We start from the raw sequence: 24,623 nt of genomic DNA, 5'->3' as shown, positions 1-24,623 counted from the left end.
GGGTAAGCCTTTGACCAGATGTCTACTGTTCTCTCAGTAGATCCTTACAGTAAGCTTCCAGCTTAGACAGAGAAAAGTATCAAGATGCCGCTGTACCAGAGCCATCACTGTTTCACCAGTGTAGTGGATAATACAGAGCTTATATGAAGACTCCAAAGGACGAAAATGGGTTTATGAGGACAAAGAGGAGGGGTGTAATTTGGAAAACAAAAGGAAAATATATACTGAGAAAGGAATGGATGCTATTTTGTCAGGACACAGAGCAGGGTGAATGAAGCAAATACAAAACCAGGAAAATCTTACCTTCTGAAAGAATAAGCAAAGAGATTTTTTATTTTGCAGATTTTTGTATCTTTATTTAATTTCAAAGGCTCCATTACTGATTCTTTCTTCAGGACTCGGTAAGCTACCTGAAAAAATACACATTTTGTTCTTGTACTAGAGGGATAAACTCCCAGCACATGAAATCTCTCATTCACAGGAGAATCCTTGTTCTCTCATCTTGTTTCTCAAGGCATCCTTGAGATCGTTATCAATAAATAACAGACAGTATACCGGCTCAACAGTCTGTTATCTACTTTTCCTTTCATCAGCTGGTAAAAAATCTGATCTGCACAAACTACATAAAACAGTGCCAGCAGAAGAAAACACCACTTCTTTCACTGAGACAGATGCACACTGCTAAATATAGATTTTACAGAACTGTTGGTTTCTAAGTTCATAGGACTCATTTCCACTGCTTCTCAGTGGCTCTTTCTCATCCCCCATGTCATTGTCTTTCATCTGTGCAAAATAGGCAGAAGCAGCTTTGCTTTCATAGTGCCTGTCAAGAGATTTCAGGTGGATCAACATATGAAGAGCATAGGCAAGAACCAGCAGCAGAATCAGCGACATAACCAATCCCATAAGTATTGCTGGAGAGAAAAACGATGCACAGTCTTTTGCATAGGCAAAATGTCCTTCTGGAATGTTAAAACCTTGAATCTACAAAGAGAATAAAAGGGATCATATTAAATAAAGTATTTGCTGTCTTGGTTATAAACAACGTCACGAATTTTCTCCTGATGCCAGCAAGAATTTTTTAATTAATATCTGCTTATTGCAAAATCGTATCTATCAGTACTAGCTGGAGTTAATGCTCAGAGTTTACCCAGGTCGGTCTTCTAGAAACTGCCAGTTATTCTAATCCCCTTCACCCTGCTGCCCAAAGGATTTGCAGTTGTGTTTTAAAGAAAATCTTCTATGATCCTCTTGACAGTTGATAGTCCAGTCATATTTAATTGTAAGTGTGGTACTTTTCAAGTTAGTGGTACATTTCCAGTATCATTTGTTAGGAACCTCCAGAGTCTCTGTTTCAAACTGCATATCACACAGTGAGAAAAGGGGGATCAACTTTCCCCCCAGTCCTCTTTTTCAGCTGTTCATCCCCTATGACTTAGGTACCTAAAAGCAAGACATCCTAGTCCAGTCATCTTAGGCTTCCTTATTGCCAAATGCAGAAAAATAGACACTTTCAGAAGACGGTTAATCTTATCCTAAAATAAGGATTTAAGATGCTTCAGAGGAATTATCCACTGGCTTTAGAGGCAGGCTGGGGTGACTACAACCAGGGTACAAGGTTAAAATTATTAGGCATCAAAAGTTAAGTGAGATGAATCCCATACTTGGTGTCTGATGCTGTTACTGACACCAAGTTTAAAAGCCCAGCTCAGAGACAAGTATCACTGAAAGTTAAATTCCACACAGTAAAGGGAAACCCAAGCAAGAGCCTACAGAAAATCTATATACCCCTTCATTTTCTTTGACAGGAAGGTAAGTATAATTATTTCATTTCTATTCAATTTCTATTTCAAGTTCCACAGAGAACTTGTAAACTGTACATGGAAGGCCACTATACTTTCTTGGCAGTGAAGTGCAAAAGTTCCCATCAGTCTACCTACAGGATCCATTTGGCTTAACTCCATGACATTACCTGGAAATCGATAAAAGTGACTTCCCAAAGCTTTGAAAGATCATTTGCCGAGCTGGGTATGAGAAGTGCATCATATCTCTGCAAGCTGCTCACATGCTCACAGTGGTAGGAGTAGCTTGCCGGTGCATATATTCTGGTTGCATTGAACGTTGCTTGTATGGAGTGGTTGTAAAGAAGTTGCAGCCTGTGTAAACTGAACCAGTTCTGAACAGAGAGCTGGTAATAGCTGGTTGTTAGTAAGAATCTGAAAATATTGTATGGGAAGAAAGATGAGTAAGAAAACAGGTCTAAGTAAGAGTTGTAACTATTAAATTCACATGTTGAACAATCTTAGAAGACACGCTGCTATTACCAGAGTTTCACCCATTTACGATAGCTTGAGCTCTAGCTCCTTCTATTGAGTCTGGAAAGTCATCTGAGTTTCTTCATTGTTGCAGCTCAAGGAGTTTGCTGCTCTCCCACACAGTGAGAGGAAATGTAAGGGATTTTTCCTAAATGACTGAGAAAAATCTATATGCAACATTAGTATTGTACATCCAACCCAGATATGGAAAAGTATTTATCAAGAAATGTTGCTTTTTTTGATTGCCAAGAAGCAAACATAAAGTAGGTTACAGTCTGTTGCCTGAACAACCTGCACTATCAGTCCTCGTGGCAAAATTCCCAGACAAAAATGTAGCTAATTAGCAAGGTTTAGCAAAAAATCTCAGACATGGGAAGATTCTATTACAAAAAGATGACTTGAGCTTTTCTTGTGAATAGAAAATTCAACAAAGAAGAAATGCCTTAATAGAACAATGCAGACCTTGTTTGTAAAATGACAGACCTATTAAAGGCAGGTGTCTTGATTATAAAATCAACAGTTCTACCACATTATTTTTGCTTACATAAATTCTCCCCAAACAAATTTCACAAACGACTGTATAACACCGCATATTAACATGTAATATTTTCTTTATCATCTTTACGTTTTCTTTAAATATCTAATATTTTTTAATCACATAAACTTACCTAATGACAAGTCCCTTTAGATTGCCAATGTCACCAAACTTCAGAGAAAGCCTAGGTCAAAAAGCAAGTGATATCAGGCCAAACAAAAACTTCAGAAATTTTAAGAGAAAAAAGCAGCACAACGGATTAAGCACAGTTATACATGGAGCCTTTTGCTCAGTATACCTTTGAAGGCAGCAGAAAAAAAAAACAAACAACAAACCTGAAAGGATTTAATCTTCCTCCAGTGAAATTCACTAGTTCAGCTGTTAATTTGAACAACGCCTAGGCTACCCAGAAAGAAGAGAACTGCATGCTCAACTTTCAACACACTTCAGTTCCACTGCTTCCAACTTCGGCTGACAATTAGGTTAACATGATCTGTGTTCTCCTTCTCAAGTCAGAGTATCTTAGTCATGAATCACGTCTGTGTGTCATTAGAAAGTGTAAACAGCCACAGTGTTGTCATCTTTTTAGACACTTGAGCATAACAAATGCAGATGACATCTGAGTTCAAATTCCCCACACCTGCATCATTAGAACTGTACAAATTCACCGACTGCGAGGTAGCTCTACAAAGCTTATCTATGGTGAGCATGGGCACCTGAAGTTTACTAAAGTGAAAGGCCCTAGCAGGTGAATTGTAAACTAATGCACACCCTACACACATCTACCATCTCCAGAATTAACGCGTTGTAGCACTGCCCGATTGAGTGGCACACTTTTTTTTTTGGCTTAACAATAATATTTTGCCTCTTAAAACCTGCATAATAGATTCTCAGTGTTGACATAACATTTTCAGACTACCTTAGAGACAAAACATGGCAAAACCATGCAGCATCTGAGAGATTTCCAAACTTCTGAACCTTCAGGGGGACTGGACTAGATGACCTTTAAAGGTCCTTCCAATCCTAACTATTCTGTGATTCTACGACTCTAAAGCCAAAGAGAATTTAAAAAACCAGCAAGTCCTATGGTTTCATATGAGATCTAGACTTTTTCTTGTACTTTGACTACCACTGGTCCAATAAGCCAGGACATGGAATCTACACTATCCCTTGTTTTATTACAAAGGGAAATCATAGACAGTTGAGGATCAGACACAGGCAAACATGGCATTCAACTCAGCGACCTGATCCAGAAGTTGGTGTATAAAAAACCCCCGCAGGCTGGATTATTATATTAATGTAGGAAATGCATGTGTGTTTGGTGTACATTTTTTTTTCTGGTTCCAGCTACTTTGCATTGATTACACAGTATAAACCAGCCTGAAAGCTGGCCTAAAGCCACAACAGAGTATTGCCTTAACAAAGAGGGCTGGAGAAGGGAGAAGCTTAAGGGACTTTTCTGAGGTAAGAAGAACCAGGCAATGCATCATGTAGCACTTAGCCACCAACTGGCATAATTCAGATCAGTCCTTAAACCTGAGATTACAGATCAACACTGAAGCCAGTATTTCCCTTTCTTCTATGCTACAGACAAATACAGGTTGACCAAAAATCTACCCAAGGCTCATATTTGGCAATTATGCTGACTCTAATCCTGACTCATACCTAGATGCTGTCAGTGGCAATGAATGAACGGATACGTGAAACACAGTTTCTAATGACTTGATATGTGGCATCTAGCAGAGATGCCACAGATCTGTTCATGCAATCTGTCAAATGTCCTGACAATTCCCTCCAAGCGAGAACTCAGAATAAGAAAGTCCTTTCTGGGTTAGGATTCTGGAGCACATTGAAAGAGCAGGAGTCAGTGGGAGCAGTATTTCTTAATGTACCCCGAAATAAGCAAAGTACAGAACATGCAAGAAAGCAAAACCACTGGGAACAGGCAGCATTTTCCTCTCTCTCTCTCTCCACAGAAAAAGAGGACAAAATGCTTCGTAGTCACAGTATGTCTCTTGACCTCAGCAAAAACATGCCAGCCTCAGCTTCAAACTAAGCATCAAGGTCCTACCTGCCTTCAGCAGCTGTGTCCCTAGCTCGAGGCTACTCAGAAAACTACAGGAGTAACAAAGAGAAAGACCAGACGACATGGCAGATAAGATAGCACTGGACTCAAATTTTGAAATTAAACCTCAGAAATGGTGAAACACTAATAAAAGGCATGTCAAGGGTATGCTGTAGAGTTGTTCGGCTTCCTGATCCTTCCTGTAGCTTTTTTAATGAATAATGTGTTCTATCTTCCTGTACCCCAGCTTTTATTGCTGAGCCTGATGTTATATGGTGGGGAATACAACTTTGGCCAACTCGGGTCAGCTGTCCAGGCACCGTCCCCTCCCACCCTCCTGCCAACCTCAACTGACTCGCTGCGGGGCAGAGAGACAGAGAAGGGCTGGATGCTGTGCAAGTGCTGCTCAGCAACAGCCAAAACATTGTGTGTTATCAACACCATTTTAGCCATGAATCCAAAACACAAGAGAATTATCTCCCTCCTAGCCAGAGCCAAGACAGCCCTAATTTCTTAGAACTCTATATTTACTGAACGAAGCACCCACTAATGTAGCCAGACTACAGAGGTACCTGTGACAGACAGATAGACAAAGTAACCTGCTCAAATCTAACAGTCTCCAACCAGCAGCTCCAGTAGGAGTTTGCAGTCCACCACTTTCTGATTTTTCAAGCTTTACCGACCACTATAAAACTACACATCATGTTTTGAAATCCTTGTTTTTGCATGAGTGGATTTTCTATTAGGTTACTATCATTACTAATAAAACTGAGAAGAGAAGAAGGAATGTTTGTTAAGTTATTACTTTTTATTTTAAAATATTATTATTCCATTGTCTACCTCTGTTTGTCAAAACACAGCGCTGGATTAATTCACATGCTGATGAGGTAAAATTCAGACTGCCTTGTTGAATCCTATCATACTACAGGAAGAAAATCTGGCTTCTTTTTCAATTATGCTTTTAGTTTTCTTGTAACCTCACCAAAATTTCTGTGCACCTTGGGTTATCCTTCACAGATGTATAATTAGAAAGAGGTAACACCTATTTTCTGTGGAAATGTCTTCAGATGTACAGGTGAAATGTTGTATAGGAGCTAAATGAAACTGCTAGTTTTGGTCATGTTATTTTTATTGTTGTGTGTCACTAGAGACCTAAACATCATTTATAGGGTAGACTCAATGCTGATGTTCAGCACAACTCCAGTTAGGTATCCCACTCCTAATTTTTAGACTCTTGCCTACAATAGTGGAATCAATAACCTGGTATTAGACATGAAGACAGCCACTATGGAGGGAGAAAAGCAGTTAGGACATGACCAAGGAAATAAAAAAAAAACTACATGCCCTTCTGGTATAGCCATGAGATTGGAGGATTTTGGATCCAGTTAGGTTAATTTAGAGCTCTCACTCAAGTTTAGCAGAAGCAAAGCTGGTAAGTGCTGTTCATGCTGAAAAAATTCATGACAGACTGGAATGTAAGCTCAGGTTTTCAGAGACTCTTCAGGTCACACACAAACCTGTAGTGAATTCACTCTTCAGCTTCAGTAACTCACAGGTCATGTCCTGGAACTTGGGGCTATCTAACTCTGTTTCTAAATATATATCTTGCACCGATGGTTTACATGATTGCTGGCACACACCCTATGAAGGGATAAGTCGTCATGCACAGCCAGCCCCTAAGCCCCCATATTCAGCACAGGATCCATTATTCAATCTCCCCAGCAGCTACGTAAAACAGTTGGAGACTAAAGAGATCAACAGCTTCAACCTCACAAGCCCTAAGAGCAAAGCTGGCTGGCCATAAGGATTGACTACATCACCACAAGAGATGAAGACAGCTATGTACATCTATGTGCCCCATGAAGGACTGGTCTGAAAGTACATAACCCATGCTGCCCTGCTGCCTGCTACATCAGGACGTCACAGGAAGGAGCTTGCCCCTGGGGCTCTACACCACATAACACAAAATCTGTTTTCCTTCAGTATGTATTCACTAGACGTGTTATCTGGTACTACTCCCATTGGCAGAGTAGAATGCCACCTTACATTGCATTGTCTTCACTGCAGTTTGAATCTCCAAGATCCACTGTTGCATGGACACCAAACGTCTTCTCTGTCAAATCCAGCTGCGTGTGGTTTTCAAACTTAATCATGATCCTCTTGGCCCAGAAGAGAATGCATGGGATGCCGTTAACTGTGACGTTGAGAGGGCTGTAATGGCTGTGGATGTATGGCCTCCAGGATGCTCTTTCCCATTGTCCTCTCCTGCTCAAGTTGTAGCTGACAACCTGATAGACCACATAAAAGATCAGTATCAAAAGATGTGTATTTCAGGAGTTACTCTCCATCCCACCAGAATAAATGAGGCCAGCACCTGGAGATCATCTGCGGAGCTAGTTCTCAGCCGCAGCAGTAGTGAACTGAGGAAGCAGACCCCTACTCACCACAGGAATGGCACCATACAGACCTCCAGCTCCAGCACTGCTGGCCAGAAAGCTAATATAAGTTATATTTGTTCTACTAGGGTAGCATCACTGCGGCAAACCACATTCTTAGCATGCTCCCTTCTCACTCCAGCATGCTGTAGAGCTGCTCAATAAAAAAGGTGAAGCAAAGCTAGAATCATAAGGTTCTTACCCCAGTAGAAGACGTTCTGGGACACCTGTAAGAATTACTTCAACACACTCAGGGGGACTCAGCTTGGGCCAAGGACAGAGCCTACCACTCTGAAAGCACACTAGGCAGCTGTCCAGGTGAAAGAAATGTCCAAGTTACCAACTACCTGCAGACAGCTTGGTTCTTGATGGCTTTAAAATCTGAAAAATGCCAGCTGCAAACAGGATGGCTTAAGTACGGATCCCTGCCTTTACAAAAAGTTGTTTGCAAGAATAAAACCTGGGTATGGCAGCTTCCACGTCATCTGCAGACATTAGAAAAATACTATCCCTTCTAAGGCAACTTCATAGCAAAATAATGAAAATTTGGCTATCAGGCAACATTATTTGAGACAGTGACTTAGGGCTTAGAAAGGACTTCAAAATTTAACTTTCATTTCCATATTTCAAACTAAAATTTCCAGACACCAGCTCTTTTCCATCTACACATACATCCTATCTGCATCTGATAACATATACAATATCTGCATTGCTGTTTTGCATGTCATATCATTAAGTGAATTCAAAGCATGTACAAATAAAAGAGGTATTTTGAGTCCCAGTCATAAAGAGCACCTTACCAGGCTCCAGAAAGGACATGGTTAAGCACCAAAGCTTTGCCTTGGCTTAAAGAGAGGTGGGGTTTTTTTTACTGTTCAGATTAGCGAATCACGTCTCCCAGCTCAGATCCTGAAAGACCCCTTTTGATACTTGACCTTACATATGGCACAAGACTGCTTTAGGATTAAAATCAGTAAGTACTCATAGCAACAAGCTGAAAATAAGGTGAGATCATGGTCAGAAAGTGTGATGCAACAGCAAGCAAGAAACATTGACTATGACATGGCAAGGCTGTTTTCTCAGAAGTAAAGACGAGAGATTTAATCAATTATCCATATTAGATCACGTCATTTGCGGGGCTTTTGATAAGGAAGCCTTTTATGCCCGGTTTTTGACAAGACCTACAAGCTGGACTCAGGAAAAAGTCCCACTAAATTTAAACTGTCAGCAGTTTTGCTTCAGCTATTCCTTTAGTACCAAGCAATACACGCAAAATACTGGGCACAGCAGTCAAATGACATTGTACAGAATATCGATGATAGGATTTGGTTATTCCAGTAAGACCCCATGCCCAAACGCACTGCCAGTCAGCACCAGCAATGGCAACTGGAGTCTCACCTCACTTCTCAGAAAAGCAGAAGGTATCCTGTACAGCAGGTGGTGGATCAGTACCACATCACAATGATTCAGACAGTTTTGTTGGCTATTTCTTGCAAACAATATATTATTTAATTCAGTAATGCAAATTAAAAGATCTCAATGTGCTATGAAAAAACTTCACAGTTCCAGTTCCTTCTAACATTACCTGTGTAATGGCTACTTGATTTACATCAGATTTTGGCTTCACACCACCTTCATAACGTCGACCTGCAGAACAAAGTGTGTTACTAGCCTACAAAGAAAACATCCAATCATTTATAAAAGTGTAATCGCGCACATTCTTATACAAACAATAATTAATGTGTCTTTCAGAATATTTGACTTTGTTTCGGAAAATATTTGGCTTGGTGCAAACACTGCCTTCAATACATTCGTCTTCTAGTTTACCTCATTTGTACAAGTTTCCGCTTCTTTTCATTTAACATCTTGCCACCCTTTCTGGGAAGAACTCCAGTTCCCAAAAATGACAGGATTCAGCCTAGATGTATTGATTCATGCCAAACGCATATAACAAAAGCTTCTTCTTTCCTTACACAGCAAACTCTGTTGTCAAAGGGTGTGTGCTGAATTGCATGGCAAAGGCATGTAACTGGGTGGGAATTTCTTTCCCTGCACTGGCCAGAGACTGGAAGCTGTGACAAATAACTCTCCTGACTGCTTGCCAGGAGAGTGAAGTTTTACAGGTGACAGATCATTTCATGGACACTCTCACAGCACCATCCTTCTAACATTTAACTCTGTTTTCATTTCCGTTTAAAAAAAAAATACATCTTTCTTCCACGTTCTCACTGTATTTCAGAGTCAGTCAGTAAATGATAATTTTAACTAGGCAAATCCTTTAAAGAGTACTTTTTAAAGAAGGATTTGCTTTAACGACGTGTTTCACAGAAGAGTCACTAACGCCAATAGAAGCAACATCTGGGAAAGACCATCTTTTACAGCCACACTAACAGAGCCAGTATCCAGGCATTCAGCGCCCTGGGGAAACAAAAAAAAAAAAAAAAAAAGCCTTACCATTTCTTTGCAGAGAATCTTGGTCTGAAAACACACGTGAACTAGAAGAGAGGAGAAAAATATTTACTGTACAGCATCTGAATTTAAATTCTGCAGCAAGTTTACTGGTGAGAGCTCCTGCTTCTGCATCATTCAATAAAACACTCAAAACAAACTCAGTACCTTGGCTGGTTAATGTCACAGGAATGGGGCAAGTTCATCCCAAAGCCAGTGTACTCAGGCTAAAAATCCCTCATTTTCAGAGATCCCTCAGGTGGAACAGCCCCGCCAGGCCTTCTCATATCCTTACCATATTGACTAAAGGCTTCATTACCTCTCTTGTCCCTCTCCATGGGACATCAGCTTTGGGGTAGAGACCGAACCAGTTCCAGCCCATGAGCAGGGGAACACAAGGACAGCACTGTTCCATCCTCAGTTCCCTGTGAGGATCAGAAGCAACATGTTGAATTCCTCCAGGATACGGTAAATGCACTGGGCTAGTATCCTGAAGCCCAGATTTGCAGCCATCTAAAGACAGCTCTTGAACAGTTCCAAGCAATCCCAAATCCCACGGAAGTCAGCTGCAAGACTGGGAGCAAGTGAAGCACATCTCAAGTGACAACAACCAGGCTCACGACATTTTCAGCCTTTGATTTTCTTCTTTGGTATAATTTAGGGATGAGTCTTCTGCTGGTGCAAGTATGATCTTCTTTCCTGCACTAGAGAGTCAAGCCCAGTAGATTCACATACATCATCAAAAGACCTACAAGATCAAACAAAGTCCGAGACACCAGGCTCTCCCTTAGGTCCAGACTCCACTCCTCGAGTCACAGGAACACCTTCCTGCTCCCTCCACACACGGCAGCTTCCTTGGGACCCGCAGCCCCATACAGTGGATTGATCTACTGATCTGATGACACATGTCCACTTCTTAAGTCTGCCGTCGGTGTTCCCTAGCAGGTGAACACACTGGCCCTCCCACACTCATGGCTGAGCATTGTCCCACAGAGACCCTGCACACCCTGCCCTACTTCTGCCCGTACAGTGTCTTCCAGGTGACAAGCAATCATGGTATCATAGAATGGTTTGGTTTGGAAGGGACCTTTAAGTATCCTCCCTCACCCCAAGACGCAGGGACATCTTCAACAAGATCAGGTTGCTCAGAGCCCCATCCAACCTGGTCCCTTCATCCCCCAGCCTATATTGACACCAGGGGTTGCCGTTACCCACATGCAGGACCTTGCACTTGGCCTTGTTGAATGTCATGAGGTTCACATGGGCCCACTTCTTCAGCTTGTCCTGGTTTCCACTAATAGTGGTGCCAGACCTGTCTCACAGTCACTTCACATGGAAACACACTTCCATCTTCTTTTCTTGCCTTCTTTCTTACTGCCTGAACAACAGATAAATGAGTCTGAACAACGTAATGCCACTGAAGGAGAAACATGGGATGGCTTAGAGCCTGCCCTGCTTGCTGCCATGCCCAGGTGGCTCTGGCAGTCAGGAGGTTTGATCACACTGAACCTGGCTTGCCTGAATCCCATGGCAATGTCACCAGCTTCAGCAAAGCCCAGATTTCACATGCAACTTCTTGTTTACACTCATGGTTCAGGAGGTCAGCGGGCTCTGTCTTCTGATCAGTGTCTCTCCAGCAAGAATGTCCTTTCACAGGCATATTCTCTGCTGCCACAAATAGATCGGTTGTGTCCCCTTGCAAACTCCTCAAACCCAGACGGCAAAACAGACAAAAGCGAAGCGGAGTCTGTATTCCAGCTTGTCGCTTTGTTGCCGAACACTAGATTTGATGAGCAGTTCTGCCCCAGACCATCGCAGCAGGCTGCTCGGTCCCTTCAGCAATCAGGGCGATAACACAGAAGCCAGTCTCCAGAGAAAACATAATACAGCATAAAAAGACAGCCAGGCTCTGCAGAACCGCAGCAGTGACTGTGAGCTGAGCTGAAAGAACCTTAGAAAGTTCTTATGTTCAAAAAAGTTCAATGTAGATCACACTGCTTAAAATTAACCTGGCACTTTTACTTATATATAGGGAGTCCAACTTTCTCCTCACTTGTCGCTGTTAAATCGCAGTGACTTCAAGGAGGCTGTACGCTTTCAGAGTGGGTCCCACTTTGAGTGCCAGGGTTAGTGCTGGGCTGAGGTCTCCAAGCTGCCCAAAGGTCTCGCGCCAACAGCGAGCAGCCTTCAGAGATGGGTGGAAATAACCCTCATTTTGACAGACAGGTAACAGAAGACACAGCTAAACTGGACCAAACCTTGTTTTCTTCCTCAGGTAAAACTCTCCCTTAGGTTGTGTTTAATGACTTGGAACACGGGGTTTGTGATTTCATGCTGCCTTATTTTTCTTTTCTAGTCTTCCTTCATGACAGATTGTGCCTTCAGGCTGGAAAAGGCAATTCTGGGGCATTTTTCATGATAATAGCTACAAAAATGAGATACACCGTAAGGAAATTAATGTAAATTACCTAGTTACACTAACTTTAGTTATACCTATAAATATTTAGCTATGCTTAGTTATACTTCTAGCTCCTCTCTACATACATACATACATACATACATACATACATACATACATACATACATAATTAAAAGCTCATAGCCCTGAGCAGAACAGGCCTCCACGCAGCCCACGGGAGCTCGTGACGATGCAGTTTGGCTCCCCTGTATCACATGTAGAACCACAACAATGCTCAGCCATGCCACTCCAGAATAAATGTTGAGTTTCTGCTCTCAGCATGAAGACACTCAAATATAGATGGATGTGCACAGCTAATGAAATATTCATGCTTTCATGAGGAAGGCAGTCGAGAGAGCAACCCGGGAACCACCACTATTGCTTCTGAGCAAGCACGAGTTGATGTTGATGCTATCAGGTCTGTCAGCTGCGTTTGACACTCATAACTCTGAGGTGTCACACAAGTGAGTGATCCGTGACAGGAACGGGCAGTCTTCAATAGCCATCCTGCTGTGAAATCAGCAGCAGCCTTTCGAATCAAAAGGCGAGCTGGGGAATTCACAGGTGATCTACGGCAGCAGGGCCCTTTTGCCCTCAGCTGGAGCATGTTTTATAGAACAAAATTATTGTAAGAAGATAGAAGCAAAATAACAACACATTAAAAATATGTATTCCCTTTTTCACATAAAAAATGTTAAGTATATGTATAAGAGATAGGAAACTAGCTAGCACCAGGGACAACATCTCCCCTGCCTGCAAAACTACCAGCAAACAGTGGCTAGACCTGCAAATCAGTGACAGCAAATCATTCATAGCACACTGAATTAGAGACTAAACTTAAACTCATCATCTTTTCAGCCACTCTACCCTAAAATTTCAAATTCAGTTGCACACATGGGATGTTTTGATGACTAATATTTTTCCTTACCAATTTCTAAATAACTAGCCCAGATACACCCAGACATGTATGTTGCATGGTGAATTTACCATATCAAGTATGTCAGGAACCCACATGAAATTGGATTAGCCCTAATACAAAGCACTAGGATGACTAATCACTGTGTAAAACCCAATTAAATAAGATTATAAGTATAAAGAAGTGTAAATTCCCTCTTATCAGATGACATTATCCATCTACATAAGATAACCAAGTCTGGCTTGTTCACCTGAAAAAGTTCATCTAGACTGCAGCCCTTGAAGACTTTCACGTGAGTGGTCTTTTGTCCATCCAAAGAAGCCACGTGAATAAGCCTGGCACTCAACAGTGATAGACTGTGGAGGCCATAGACAGCTTTCCTGCCTTCAGGTTAAAGGAAGCCATACTCACACTGTCTTTTTCTCTTTGTATGGCTGCTCTGACACACTGCATCAGACGGCAAAATGTACTCTAATGCAGTATTTATTTGGAATACTTCAGAATTATCACTCTAATGATAATTGTCCAGCTGCAAACTATCTCACTGGCTGCTGAACTAGTTTCAATTAATTTATGAAGTATTTAATTGGAAAATAACATGTGAACCTTTAAACACGCTGAGTGCCTGGTAGCGATGAACTGGTTATAGACCTAGGGACACTGGTCATAAGTAATTTCAATGAAGCTATTAAAATTATAGACACGTAAGTCTAGGAGCTGAGATTCAGGGCAAATGCTAATTCCTTCTAAGAAACATCCAAGTAAAAATGTTATTAAATTTTAAAAGTATATATTTAAGTTCTGTCTTTAAGAAATACCTACAAAGTCCATGACTCTTACAAGTTTACCAGTTTTAAGTATTCTGTGTCATATTTTGGTAGCCTCGTGTGATTTCACATAAAGGCAGATTTACATAATTATTTTTTACAATCTACTGAGTACTGGGGTTTGATCTGCCCTTTAATGGATGAGAACTGGACTAGAATTACAAGATACTCAAGCTTCCATTTCTGATATAAAAAAAAGAAATTGATCTCATAGAACTGCTAGCAAATTAATATCATGCAGGCACGATTCTACCTCCACTGAATGCAAAGGCAAAATCACCATTAAATTTACTGGCAGCAGGATCACAACTTCATTTCTTAAAATCGACTGTAATAAAGTTCATGTAATGCTCCACTGCTTGGTCTCTCTCAAATTTTTTATCTGATTGCAAAAAAAGTGCAATTATACTAAGAAGACACTAACAAATCTGAGAACTGGCAGAGGAGAACAGCAAGTAAGCTATTTAAATGAAAACATATTGTAGTATTTATCAGTAACTGACTACCAGATCTCTTAATACAAGCTTAAGCAAATCACCAGATGTCCTTCTTGCCTTAAATGCACAGATTTTACTGCCAACTGTGATCTTCATCAGCATATTTGATCTGTGTGTTATTAGTGACTTTGAGCCATGAAGCAACTAACACAGTTTAGGCTGTTTTCACTTTTGTAATGCTTGGCTCTAAAAAGTCCTCTCTGCCCCTGCTATGATTTGGGCTTCCTATTTACATTTTTTTAGAGACCGAAATAGCTCTATAAACAATGATAAATCCAAATATCTAGTCATTTTGTAAGTTTAATTCTTCTTTGCAATACAGAATTCATGCTTCAAATATTCATTCTACACAAGTAAAATATTTTAGCACCTATGTTTCTTGGAGTGGTTTTCACACCTTTGCTGTTATTCTATTTATAAGTCCATTTTTACACAGACCGGGCAAAGTCAGCATGAGAGTCATTAAAATGTAATGAAATCTAAGACAGATGCCCAGAAAACATTCATTTTTAAATAGTTTCTAGTAGTGTTTATAAAACTGTTCTAAAGTTACATTTTTGATGCAGTGTAGGCTTCAAAATAATTCATAGTAGATAATAATGTATTAGCTCCAGGTTTTTTCAAACCTGAAAAGACAATTGAAACCATGTCCAACATGCTAAACGGTGATCAAATCCACTTCCACACGGTACAAATGACCAAATTACAACATTTAAAACATGCACTCAACTCCACCAACAGACTTTGTGGACACACACTCAATTACTGACCTGCCACCCGCTGCCGCAATCATTTGCTCCACAGACACTGCGAATCCCACAGACAAAAAAAGCAGTAGGAACCTAACAGCAGCGTTTCTTTCCATTGAGAAGAGAGCCAGTCCCTCCACACCCAGCACATCTGCTCCTCTGGTCCAGCGGGCAGCCGGGCATCCGCGCTGAGGCTGGCAGCCTGACGAGCAGCAGATCCAGCCAATCGGGGTTGGAATTTGCCACTCCATCACCGCACCGGTACCCACAGGAGAAATTCTTCGTGTGCTCAGATTCATTCTGACGGCAGACGTCTACCACTGGCACGGTCTAGCTTCCTCGTGAATTAAAGATTACATGTTCTGGGGAAATCGTACCAGGATGTGAGCTGTTTGCTAAGGAAAAGAAGAAATAAAATCAGATGGTCTCTCCAGGCTCTAAAATCACACTTCTTCTCTGTACTCAATCCTAACCTTAAAGAAAGGTGAAGGTGCCGTTTCCAAACAGCTCTGAAATTTCTCCTTCCATATGATAATCAGAGAAAGAATTACATGTATTTTGAGGTACTATAATACCTTCAGAGCGATAGTATTATCCCCATTTCACAGTTGTGAAAGCAGACATCGCAAGTTTAGAAGTTAAATATTTGGAAGTGGTTTCCTTCCTTCAGCATTAATTCAGTTTGTGCGTGTCCAGCTTTCTGGCTCAATTGCTTTTATACTTAAAGGTAACTCAAACCACAGTTGTTAAATGCCCACAGAATTGTGAGCCTCTGTTTCTGGAGTATCAGACCGAGACACCAAAGCGCATATACATCACCATGAGTATGGCAGGTTAGTTCTGGGATGAGTCAGTCTCAAAAGATACGTGGGTCACAGACACCAGTACCTCTTCTGCAGACCCTCTGTCCTCAACAGCCTTCGCAGAATATACATCAGCTGTGCTCGTGATGGCAGAGAAGTGGGTAAAGCACATGAGCCGAATCCTCAAACCCACGTGCACTCTACACATGCTGCTCACTAACTGTAGCTGGCATTCAAAGTGCCTGCACAGGACCAGGAAATGTGAACAACACCTACCCATGTACACACACTCGCCACACACCCACTGCTTTCTTCCTCGGCAGCTAACATCAGCCACCTGCTGATGTGATCACACAGTAATCCCTACCTCACCGATTAAGAGCTCCTGTCAGTCGCATTCCTGACATAAGATAAAGATAGGGGCTTTAGCATCCTAACTATTAAAAAGGATTTACCATCTTAATTCTTTTTCCCTTCAGTGATACAGAGAGTATTCGCTAATCTTAAAAATCTCTCAACAGCTTGTCCTCGGTAGGACTGCTTGTATCCAATTTAAGGAGGAATACAGATACTTACATGAGAATCCCAGCTTGAAAAATGAGATAAGGGAGCACAGTGATAAACAAGTACCAGTTGAAAATAATCTCTAAATTTTCTGTGAAGTACCAGAAATGTATGATGCTAAATTTAGAATAATTACACCAATAGAGAGATGGCTCAGCCGAAAATTTTAGGCAGCCCTGGGAAGAGGCACAAGTGTCACACACTTTTCTAAAACTGTGAAGTCACTAACATCACTGACCTGTTAAACATTTCGGTACACCTGACCCATAGTGCGTCCTAAATAAGTGGGGGGAAAAGCACAGAGAGGCTTTCTGATGGTGCCTTGGGATTTCATTCATGTGCTGCTAATTTCTAAGTGTTCTTCATCAGCATGGGAGCAAACACTAAGCAATAAAAACGCTGAGATAGAAACACTATGGCACAAACGAACAAATAATGTTTACTCTGAAGGCAGAGAAAGTGAGAGAAAGTCAAATAAACAACACGTGGCAGGCCACAGCTAAAGTCAGTACAGGCTGAATCCAAGATAATGTCCTATAGTCCATTTTTTGACAGCAGAATGTATCTTTAATTGCACTTCCAGCCCATGTGTTTGCACGGTGCTGTCGATTTCTAGAGAGAACCTGCCTTCCTAGAACACCGCTTCGCACAGTCAAAGAGGGGAAAAGTATATGCCAATTTGCTCAGAAACAAAGGGGGTTTTGCAGGAAACCAAGAAAACACGTAACGCCAAACCGCTAACACAGGTCAAACCAGTGCAAACCAGTGAACGTATACTGACTTCCTCACTACAAGCTAATACTACGTGTGCTGATAGTAATTCACTAACAGCAGTCATCATCTGAAATCATGGTAAAAGAAGAGCATGAAGAAAAGTATTTCCTTACCTCTTGACATTTGCTAATAATAATAACAACAATAACACTAAATATTTGATATTGTTCTTTAAAAATGTTGCTTCTTTATGAGGTTCAAACATAAACAGACTTATGTGGTATCTAAAAAGAAACGAGATCCACTGAAAGCAAAGAAGTCATCCCAAGCATTTCCTTCATTCTGGTGAAGAATTATTACAAAACCACCATCTCTGCATTACTGAGTTCAAGAAGAAAACTTGAATGAAGCCTTACATGAAGCAGTCCTGACAAGGGCATCATTAGATGAGCCCTTGTGATTCAGTTGACAAATTGCTGTCGCACATTTGCCCATTTTAGCTTCAAATCAACCAAATAAACTTTCTTGGCCACATGCTTCAATTACATAAATGCATAGTGGACAAAGAGTGAACAGAGGATCATGGGCAAGCCCACACGAGGTCATAGTTAACTCCACAAAGGCACCTGATGAACCTCCTGCCAGTCAATGGGAAGTCAGTAAGTTTCGTTTACATCCTGTAAGATGGGCTATGGTGGGCTAAAAGTGGCCAATATTCCAAATACGAGCATTAAACTGTTGTTCATCATCCTTTTTTGCCCCTCTGGCAGTAAGTTTTTACTTGTGCTTACTCTTTATCATAGAATCAGAATGGTTGGAGTTGGAAAGGACCTTCAAAGGTCATCTAGTCCAACCCCCCTGCAAGGAGCAGGGACATCCTCAACTAGATCAGGTTGCTCAGAGCCTCATCCAGCCTGGCCTTGAACGTTTCCAGGGATGGGGCTTCCACCACCTCTCTGGGCAACCTGTGCCAGTGTTCTACAACTCGCATTGTAAAAAATTTCTTCCTTATGTCCAGTCTGAATCTCCCTCCCTCTATTTTAAAAGCATTACCCCTCGTCCTATTGCAACAGGCCCTACTGAACAGCTTCTCCCCATCTTTCCTGTAGGCCCCCTTGAGGGACTGGAAGACCGCTATCAGGTCTCCCCAGAGCCTCCTCTTCTCCAGGCTGAACAGCCCCAGCTCTCTCAGCCTGTCCTCATAGGAGAGGTGCTCCAGCCCTCTCATCATCTTCGTGGCCTCCTCTGGACCCTCTCCAACTGGTCCATGTCCTTCTTATATTGGGAGCTCCAGAACTGGACACAGTACTCCAGGTGGGGTCTCACCAGGGCAGAGTAGAGGGGGAGAATCACCTCCCTCGACCTGCTGGCCACGCTCCTCTTGATGCAGCTCAGGATGCGGTTGGCCTTCTGGGCTGCAAGGGCGCATTGCTGGCTCATGTTGAGCTTCTCATCCACCAGCACTCCCACGACCTTCTCTTCAGGGCTGCAAATTTGTCCTTTGATGAAAAAGCAGGTACTACTGAAGTTGTTTTTCACTTAGTATCATGGCAGTTCAAATATTTCCACCACCAGGGAGAAGGCACAGCAGATCCTACTGTACTTTAAACACTGCCGGGTTTTTTTTATACTCCTCACAGAAAAGGTAGTTAAGAAAGCAGCTGGGAATTATATTCAACATAAGGATTTACTGTTTTGCAAGGCTTGTAATGCAAACAATCAGAGACTGATAGGTTAGCCAGTCGATATTGCTGGCATCTAACACATTCCCAGATGGGTCACCACAGCCCAGCAAACCCCCTGTCAAACAGGACAATTACATAAATGTTGAAGGAGACCCTGCAACAACAGCTGTTCTCCCTGATGCTGCAATAATTATACACACACAGAGTTTGCATGCAATGAATGAAACTTTAAACATGGATAATTTATCTCTTTGGCTAGCATCTCCTCAGGCAGACAACAGCACAATCTATTTTCAACACAGTTTGTAGTTACCTTCAGACAACCTATCAGGTCACCATGAACTGAGCAGCTTTATAAAATAACAAGTCTCAACCAAACAATGAGGTATCAGACACTGCATAAGGTACTACCACTTAATATAGATCTACTATTTTTTTACTTTGAGACATACATTGTTCCTCCAATTCAGATATATTCACAATGCACCAACAATGCAACAGAAGCATGGACAGAAAATGGGCCTTAATATATAGAAAAAGCTTGTCTCAGTTCCAACAAAATCTTCAACTAATTTGCCTGTAGGCCCTTCAGCCTTCATCTCCACCATGCAGGCTGGGATGATGCAAAAATTAATCCTCTTATAACTTCGACTCTTTCCTGCCTCCCTTCTACTCCTTGCACCCTTCCTAACTACCCCAAAGGATGTCAGCCTATCTTGAGAAATCTCCACACAGACTCCAGGCCCCAACACACCTGGTCTGGACAGAGACTGGATCAAGAACGAAGCTTCTGATTCTTGGCTTCCCTTCAGGGGAGGAAAAAAAAAACCAAAAACCACACACACACAAAAAAAATCCCCACAAAAAGGCTCAGTCTTCATTACACTGTGAAAGTAGGTTCCAACACTTACATATCTCCGCTCACCCGGAGAATGTAACTGCAACACCCAGAAGGGCTGGCTGGTTTGCTTACACCCATCAGTTTTTTGTAACGTATTTGCTGTGAAGTGAGAGAAACCCCCAGGTTCTGAGGCACCAGACATGGCAGTCAAAGCCATAACTCTCCCTCCATTTTTCCTTCAATTTCCTTTTTTGTTGTTCTCCCTTCTGGAAGAGGCGTATGAGGAAACACTGAAAGCGTTACCCACACTTGCAGATGGAGCTGCCCTAGGGAAACTGTAGAGGGACGGAAGTGGTCGTTTGCAGACACAGCAGATTGCACCTTAGAGGGGGCCAAAAGGGCTCCAAAATGGCAGCGCCACCCTCCAGGATGGTGGGGACGCAGGGCACAAGCATGGGGGAGCAAAGGACCAGCCAGCTGCAGAGAGGTCGGCCCCTGACCCCCTCCAGTCGAGGCTTTCGTTTTAGAGCTCTGCAGGATATCGGAAATCAGATTTCACGGGGAACACTGGAGATCAGATTATACTGGGAGTTTTAAGATAAATTGTGGGATTTTGGGTGGATTTATCTGCTCGGCCAACTGAAACATTTAATTTTAGAAGCACTTATGTAACAGTGCTGGCATTCTCCAAAGAAAACAACCTGTTTCCACCCAGCTGCCCACAGTCCTCCCAGGCAGCTGTTTCCAGCAGAGTTACTAATTTGGGGTATTTCACTGCAAAAACACTCAGCCAGGGAGAGGACAGACCCCATGAGAGCAGGGTCTCGTGGTCACCTTTGCAAGCACAGCTCTGCAAATCGCAGCAGGGCACCTGCAGCCAGGACCGTCGGGGTCAGGCACGCATCCATGCCTGGCACGTTGAGTATTGGGGTGCTGGTAGGGACTGACTGTGGGTCTGCCTCATGCGAAGAAACTGCTGCCCCGTGCCCTGTTTGCTCCTCTGTTAAACTGACCTGCAGAAGCGAAACAGCTCAACTCTGCCATCTGGCAAGGTGTTAGCATCCAGCTGATCCAGAGTGGCAGGAAAATAACAGCTCTTGCTGCCAATGGTGGTTGCCTGAACTTCATCAAGCTAAATAACCCGCATCCAAAACCGATAAAGTTAACTGTCACAGAGTAAGGGCTCAGAAATAGTAATGGTACTCATCCTACACTCTGTTCCGTCGATTAGGAAACACAGACTGAAATCATCAAGCTCGCACTTTCCGACTTGAGGCTACTTCAACAGACCAAGGGTGCAGCTACTTCACAGCACATATGCATGTAAATTTACCACAGCAAGTCTCAGCTATCAGCCTTACTTGACTTTATTCTTACTCATTACTTCAATTAAATCATACAGTTGTTTTTACCAGTCTGGTTACATCTAAATTCTAGGAAAATGACAAAATTCTGTTTGCTGATTTTGGTCGAAAGGGTCACCCTGTGGGTGACATTCACAGAGTTCAAGGCTGGCAAAGTAGCCACCATTTCTCTGTTGGCCTTGTGGAACTGCAAGAAGGAGAGACCAAGATCACAAGTTCCTTTTGTGCAAGCTAGATTACTAATAAACATTTTAATTTGCTAATTCTTTTATGCCTTTCTGTCCCATAATAAATGGTTTGTACATACAAACATATCTGCTGCGTGTTAAAAAGAAACAGCATAACCTACAGTAGCATCATCTCAAACCATCTTTCCTAGATCTTAATGTCTTACTGAGCATTTGTGCTACAAATGCCTTTTTTTTTCAGTATATTCATTTCATTTTTGCATCAATTTCCTTCCTAGTCAGCTTTTAAGTATTATTTAAGTATTCTTAAGATTGTAAAGCAAGGCTGTAGCATTTTTACAAGATTAACTTCCCTATTCTTAGAATTACCAAACAGCAATTGCATTCTTTACATTGGAATTGCATCTTCTAAAGAGATACTTTTTGTAATAGTAATCTGTTTGCTCCTGAAACTGTTGCTGGGCTTTCCGGTTTTTTTTCTGTTGTCTTTTCGATGGGATTTTTTTTTATTATTTAGTTAATGTTTTTTGATTATTCTTTCCAGATGGAGTGTTAAAACAACCCTGCATAAACAAAGCATGTTTCTTCTATTTAAGTTGTGAACACAGGTTGTGTTAATGAAGAAACATTTAGATCTAGTTACATGGCAATCCCAAAAAGGGACATGAACGTCCATCACTTTTTCTGTTAGGGAGTGCATTGCTTGAATAAGGCAGCTGTGCAGTTGGCATGTGCAGATTGATAGAGTTCAGCAGTATGGACTAAACATAGCTTTCAAAACTGGAAAACACTTGTTTCTGTTAAGAGTGTGGATCCACTGGAAGACAGGGACAATGTGGGTAAGCAAGTCACAACCTGGAAGTAACAAGCCCTGGCTGCTACCATCAGAGCTCCCTGGTGTTCTCCTCCTGAACACACCACACATGAGATTTCTGCTTTCACAGGGGCGATGCTGCCGTGCCCCCCTCGCTTTTAAGACCGCTCCGCGCCCGTTCCAAGTGCAGGGGTCACCCTTGGTCTTTCTTAACCACGGAAAGCACTGCAAGCAGCGCCAGCGCTGCACGGAGAGGCCGCCCAGCCGCCATTTGGTGAACGCGGCCCGAACTCCACCGCCTTTCGCACCTCCTCGCTCCTTCCCTTTCCTCACAGAAGCCGAAGCCACCTTGCGCTGCCTCGCCTCGGGAAGGCGGCAGGCAGCGACACCCTGCGCTCCCCGCACGGTCTCCTCCCTGCCCAGGCCGGTAACTCCCGGATAAACCGGATTAAACCCCCAAAAACCGGTTACCGACGCCCCCACCCCGTTCGCCCGCCCCACCGAGGCCGGGTCGCCCCAGCCGGTGCCGGGCGGCAGTTTGAGTCAGGCGCGGCGCGGGCAGCCCGCGGCGGGGCCTGGCGGCCGGGGATAGGCGGCGCGCAGCGGGCGGGGCTCCTTCTTTCGCGCTCGGCAGCCACCGCGGAAGGATGGGTGAGGGCCGCGGCGGGCTGGGCTGGGCCGGGCCGGGCCGGGCGCCGGGGCTGAGGCGGCGAGGGCACCTTGGAGGGTCCCGGGGCGCTCTCCCCTCCCTGCCCCGTCAGCCCGCCGCCGGCTCTGGGCCTTCGCGGCGCGGGCGGTAGCGGCGCCGCCGCCATTACCCACCGCATCGCGGCCGGGCCTGGGCCGGGGGGGCGGCCTTCTCATGCTTCTCATCCTTTGATCCCTCTCCGCCTTCGTTCCGCAGGGAAGTGCAGAGGGCTCCGCACCGCTCGGAAACTCCGCAGCCACCGCCGTGACCAGAAGTGGCACGACAAGCAGTACAAGAAGGCCCACCTGGGCACGGCGCTGAAGGCCAACCCCTTCGGCGGCGCCTCCCACGCCAAGGGCATCGTCCTGGAGAAAGTGTGGGTAGAGCTGGGCCGAGCGATGCCGCTGACCTGGGGTGGGGGGGAGAAGCCTGGGAGGGTGGTGGGGTAGCACTCATGGCGTGCGCGGCGTGGGGCATCCGGCTGCCCTGCAAAGGGCCCCGGAAGAGGAGGCCTTGCAGAGGGGAGCTGAGGAATAAAGCACCGCTAAGCTGTTTGATTTTCTAAATGTGAGAGATTTTGCTACCTGTAACGTGCTGCATTTCTGTTAGTTTTGATGCGCTTGATAGGAAACGTGGTTTATTTTTCCAAGCTGCTGTGCTGAAAGCCATTTTTTTCTCATGCACGTGTCACTTGAAAAATTCTGCTTATTTAGAAGCCAAAGAATAAAAATATCACTTCGTTTAGGATTTGGGGCAAGGGGAGAATTTTGTGAGTGTGCCTTGTGTCAAGTATCCCATCTACCTGTTTTCTGACCTTTTTTTTTTTTTTTTCGCCCTTTTCTTAATGTATAAGCTTCATTGGGACACTGCCAGGGCTCCGTGGTGTTTCTCTTCCTTGCCCCCCTCCAGATGTTCATTTCCTGAATTAGTACATGTCTGTAGGTGATTATCAGTTTTCGCTCAGCTTAGGAACTGGGCTTTTATATATTGAGTAGCTGTGAATTGATAACTAATAGTTTTTGATGTACAGATACAATTTGCACTTAGTACGAACCCATACAGTAGTTTTTGTTGGTGTAATGAGTTCATCAAACTAACTTCTGCTAATTAATTTCCATGTGCTTCCTTTTTAGTGGAGTAGAAGCTAAACAGCCCAACTCTGCCATCAGGAAATGTGTTAGGGTCCAGCTGATCAAGAACGGCAAAAAAATAACGGCTTTTGTTCCCAATGATGGCTGCTTGAACTTCATTGAGGTAATTTTGCAAAAGTGATTTATAAAGGATTGTACATCAAAGTAAAGAAACACATAATTGATGGATTTAGGGGATGGTTCATGGCATTCTGCACCATCCTAAAGCTTATGTGTCCTTTCTTCACTGAAGGGGATAAATCGTTTATTAATGTCTTTATCAATAACCTTCAGTATTTCTACCCTTTTTAAAACTTGAGCCACACTCTAGACTAGTGTGTGCAGGTTGAGTGTTCATAGCTTTGTAACTGCGTCTTTCATTGCAGGAGAACGATGAGGTTCTGGTTGCTGGGTTCGGTCGCAAGGGTCACGCTGTTGGCGACATTCCTGGAGTTCGCTTCAAGGTTGTCAAAGTAGCCAACGTTTCTCTGTTGGCCTTGTACAAGGGCAAGAAGGAGAGACCAAGATCATAAATTTATATTAATTTGCCAGGAATATCAATAAAATTTTTGATTGGAAAAAACTTC

The 24,623-nt window shown here is 43.1% G+C and overlaps 2 protein-coding genes across 2 annotated transcripts; one reads left to right on the top strand and one right to left on the bottom strand.

Annotated features, from left to right (window-relative positions):
• Positions 1–681: 681 nt before the first annotated feature.
• Positions 682–15,418, bottom strand: LOC104475302 (V-type proton ATPase subunit S1-like protein). The gene is made up of 7 exons (XM_086771110.1): positions 15,267–15,418; positions 9,805–9,845; positions 8,936–8,997; positions 6,962–7,203; positions 2,984–3,034; positions 1,973–2,216; positions 682–984 (listed from the first exon to the last, which is right to left on the bottom strand). The coding sequence occupies exons 1-7, from the start codon at positions 15,359–15,361 to the stop codon at positions 682–684; spliced, it is 1,038 nt and encodes a 345-aa protein (XP_086627236.1). The 5' UTR covers positions 15,362–15,418.
• Positions 15,419–22,850: 7,432 nt separating this feature from the next.
• Positions 22,851–24,623, top strand: RPS23 (ribosomal protein S23). The gene is made up of 4 exons (XM_086771281.1): positions 22,851–22,869; positions 23,123–23,282; positions 24,040–24,160; positions 24,423–24,623. Exons 1-4 carry the CDS (start codon positions 22,866–22,868, stop codon positions 24,567–24,569), a joined length of 432 nt encoding a protein of 143 aa, XP_086627407.1. The 5' UTR covers positions 22,851–22,865; the 3' UTR covers positions 24,570–24,623.

This window comes from Chlamydotis macqueenii, chromosome Z, assembly GCF_036417535.1.
Source record: "Chlamydotis macqueenii isolate bChlMac1 chromosome Z, bChlMac1.mat, whole genome shotgun sequence".
NCBI classification, from domain to species: Eukaryota; Metazoa; Chordata; class Aves; order Otidiformes; family Otididae; genus Chlamydotis; species Chlamydotis macqueenii.
Note: the sequence above shows the minus strand (reverse complement) of the source record. Positions and strands in the feature narration are given on the sequence as shown.

Coding starts and splice junctions, on each gene's coding strand:
- LOC104475302 (XM_086771110.1), bottom strand. CDS start 15,361: ATGGAAAGAAACGCTGCTGTTAGGTTCCTACTGCTTTTTTTGTCTGTG. Junction 3,035..6,961: donor TGCAGTGAAGACAATGCAAT/GTAAGGTGGCAT, acceptor TTTTTGACCTAG/GCTTTCTCTGAAGTTTGGTG. Junction 2,217..2,983: donor CTAAAGGGACTTGTCATTAG/GTAAGTTTATGT, acceptor CAATATTTTCAG/ATTCTTACTAACAACCAGCT.
- RPS23 (XM_086771281.1), top strand. Junction 23,283..24,039: donor GGCATCGTCCTGGAGAAAGT/GTGGGTAGAGCT, acceptor CTTCCTTTTTAG/TGGAGTAGAAGCTAAACAGC. Junction 24,161..24,422: donor GCTGCTTGAACTTCATTGAG/GTAATTTTGCAA, acceptor CTTTCATTGCAG/GAGAACGATGAGGTTCTGGT.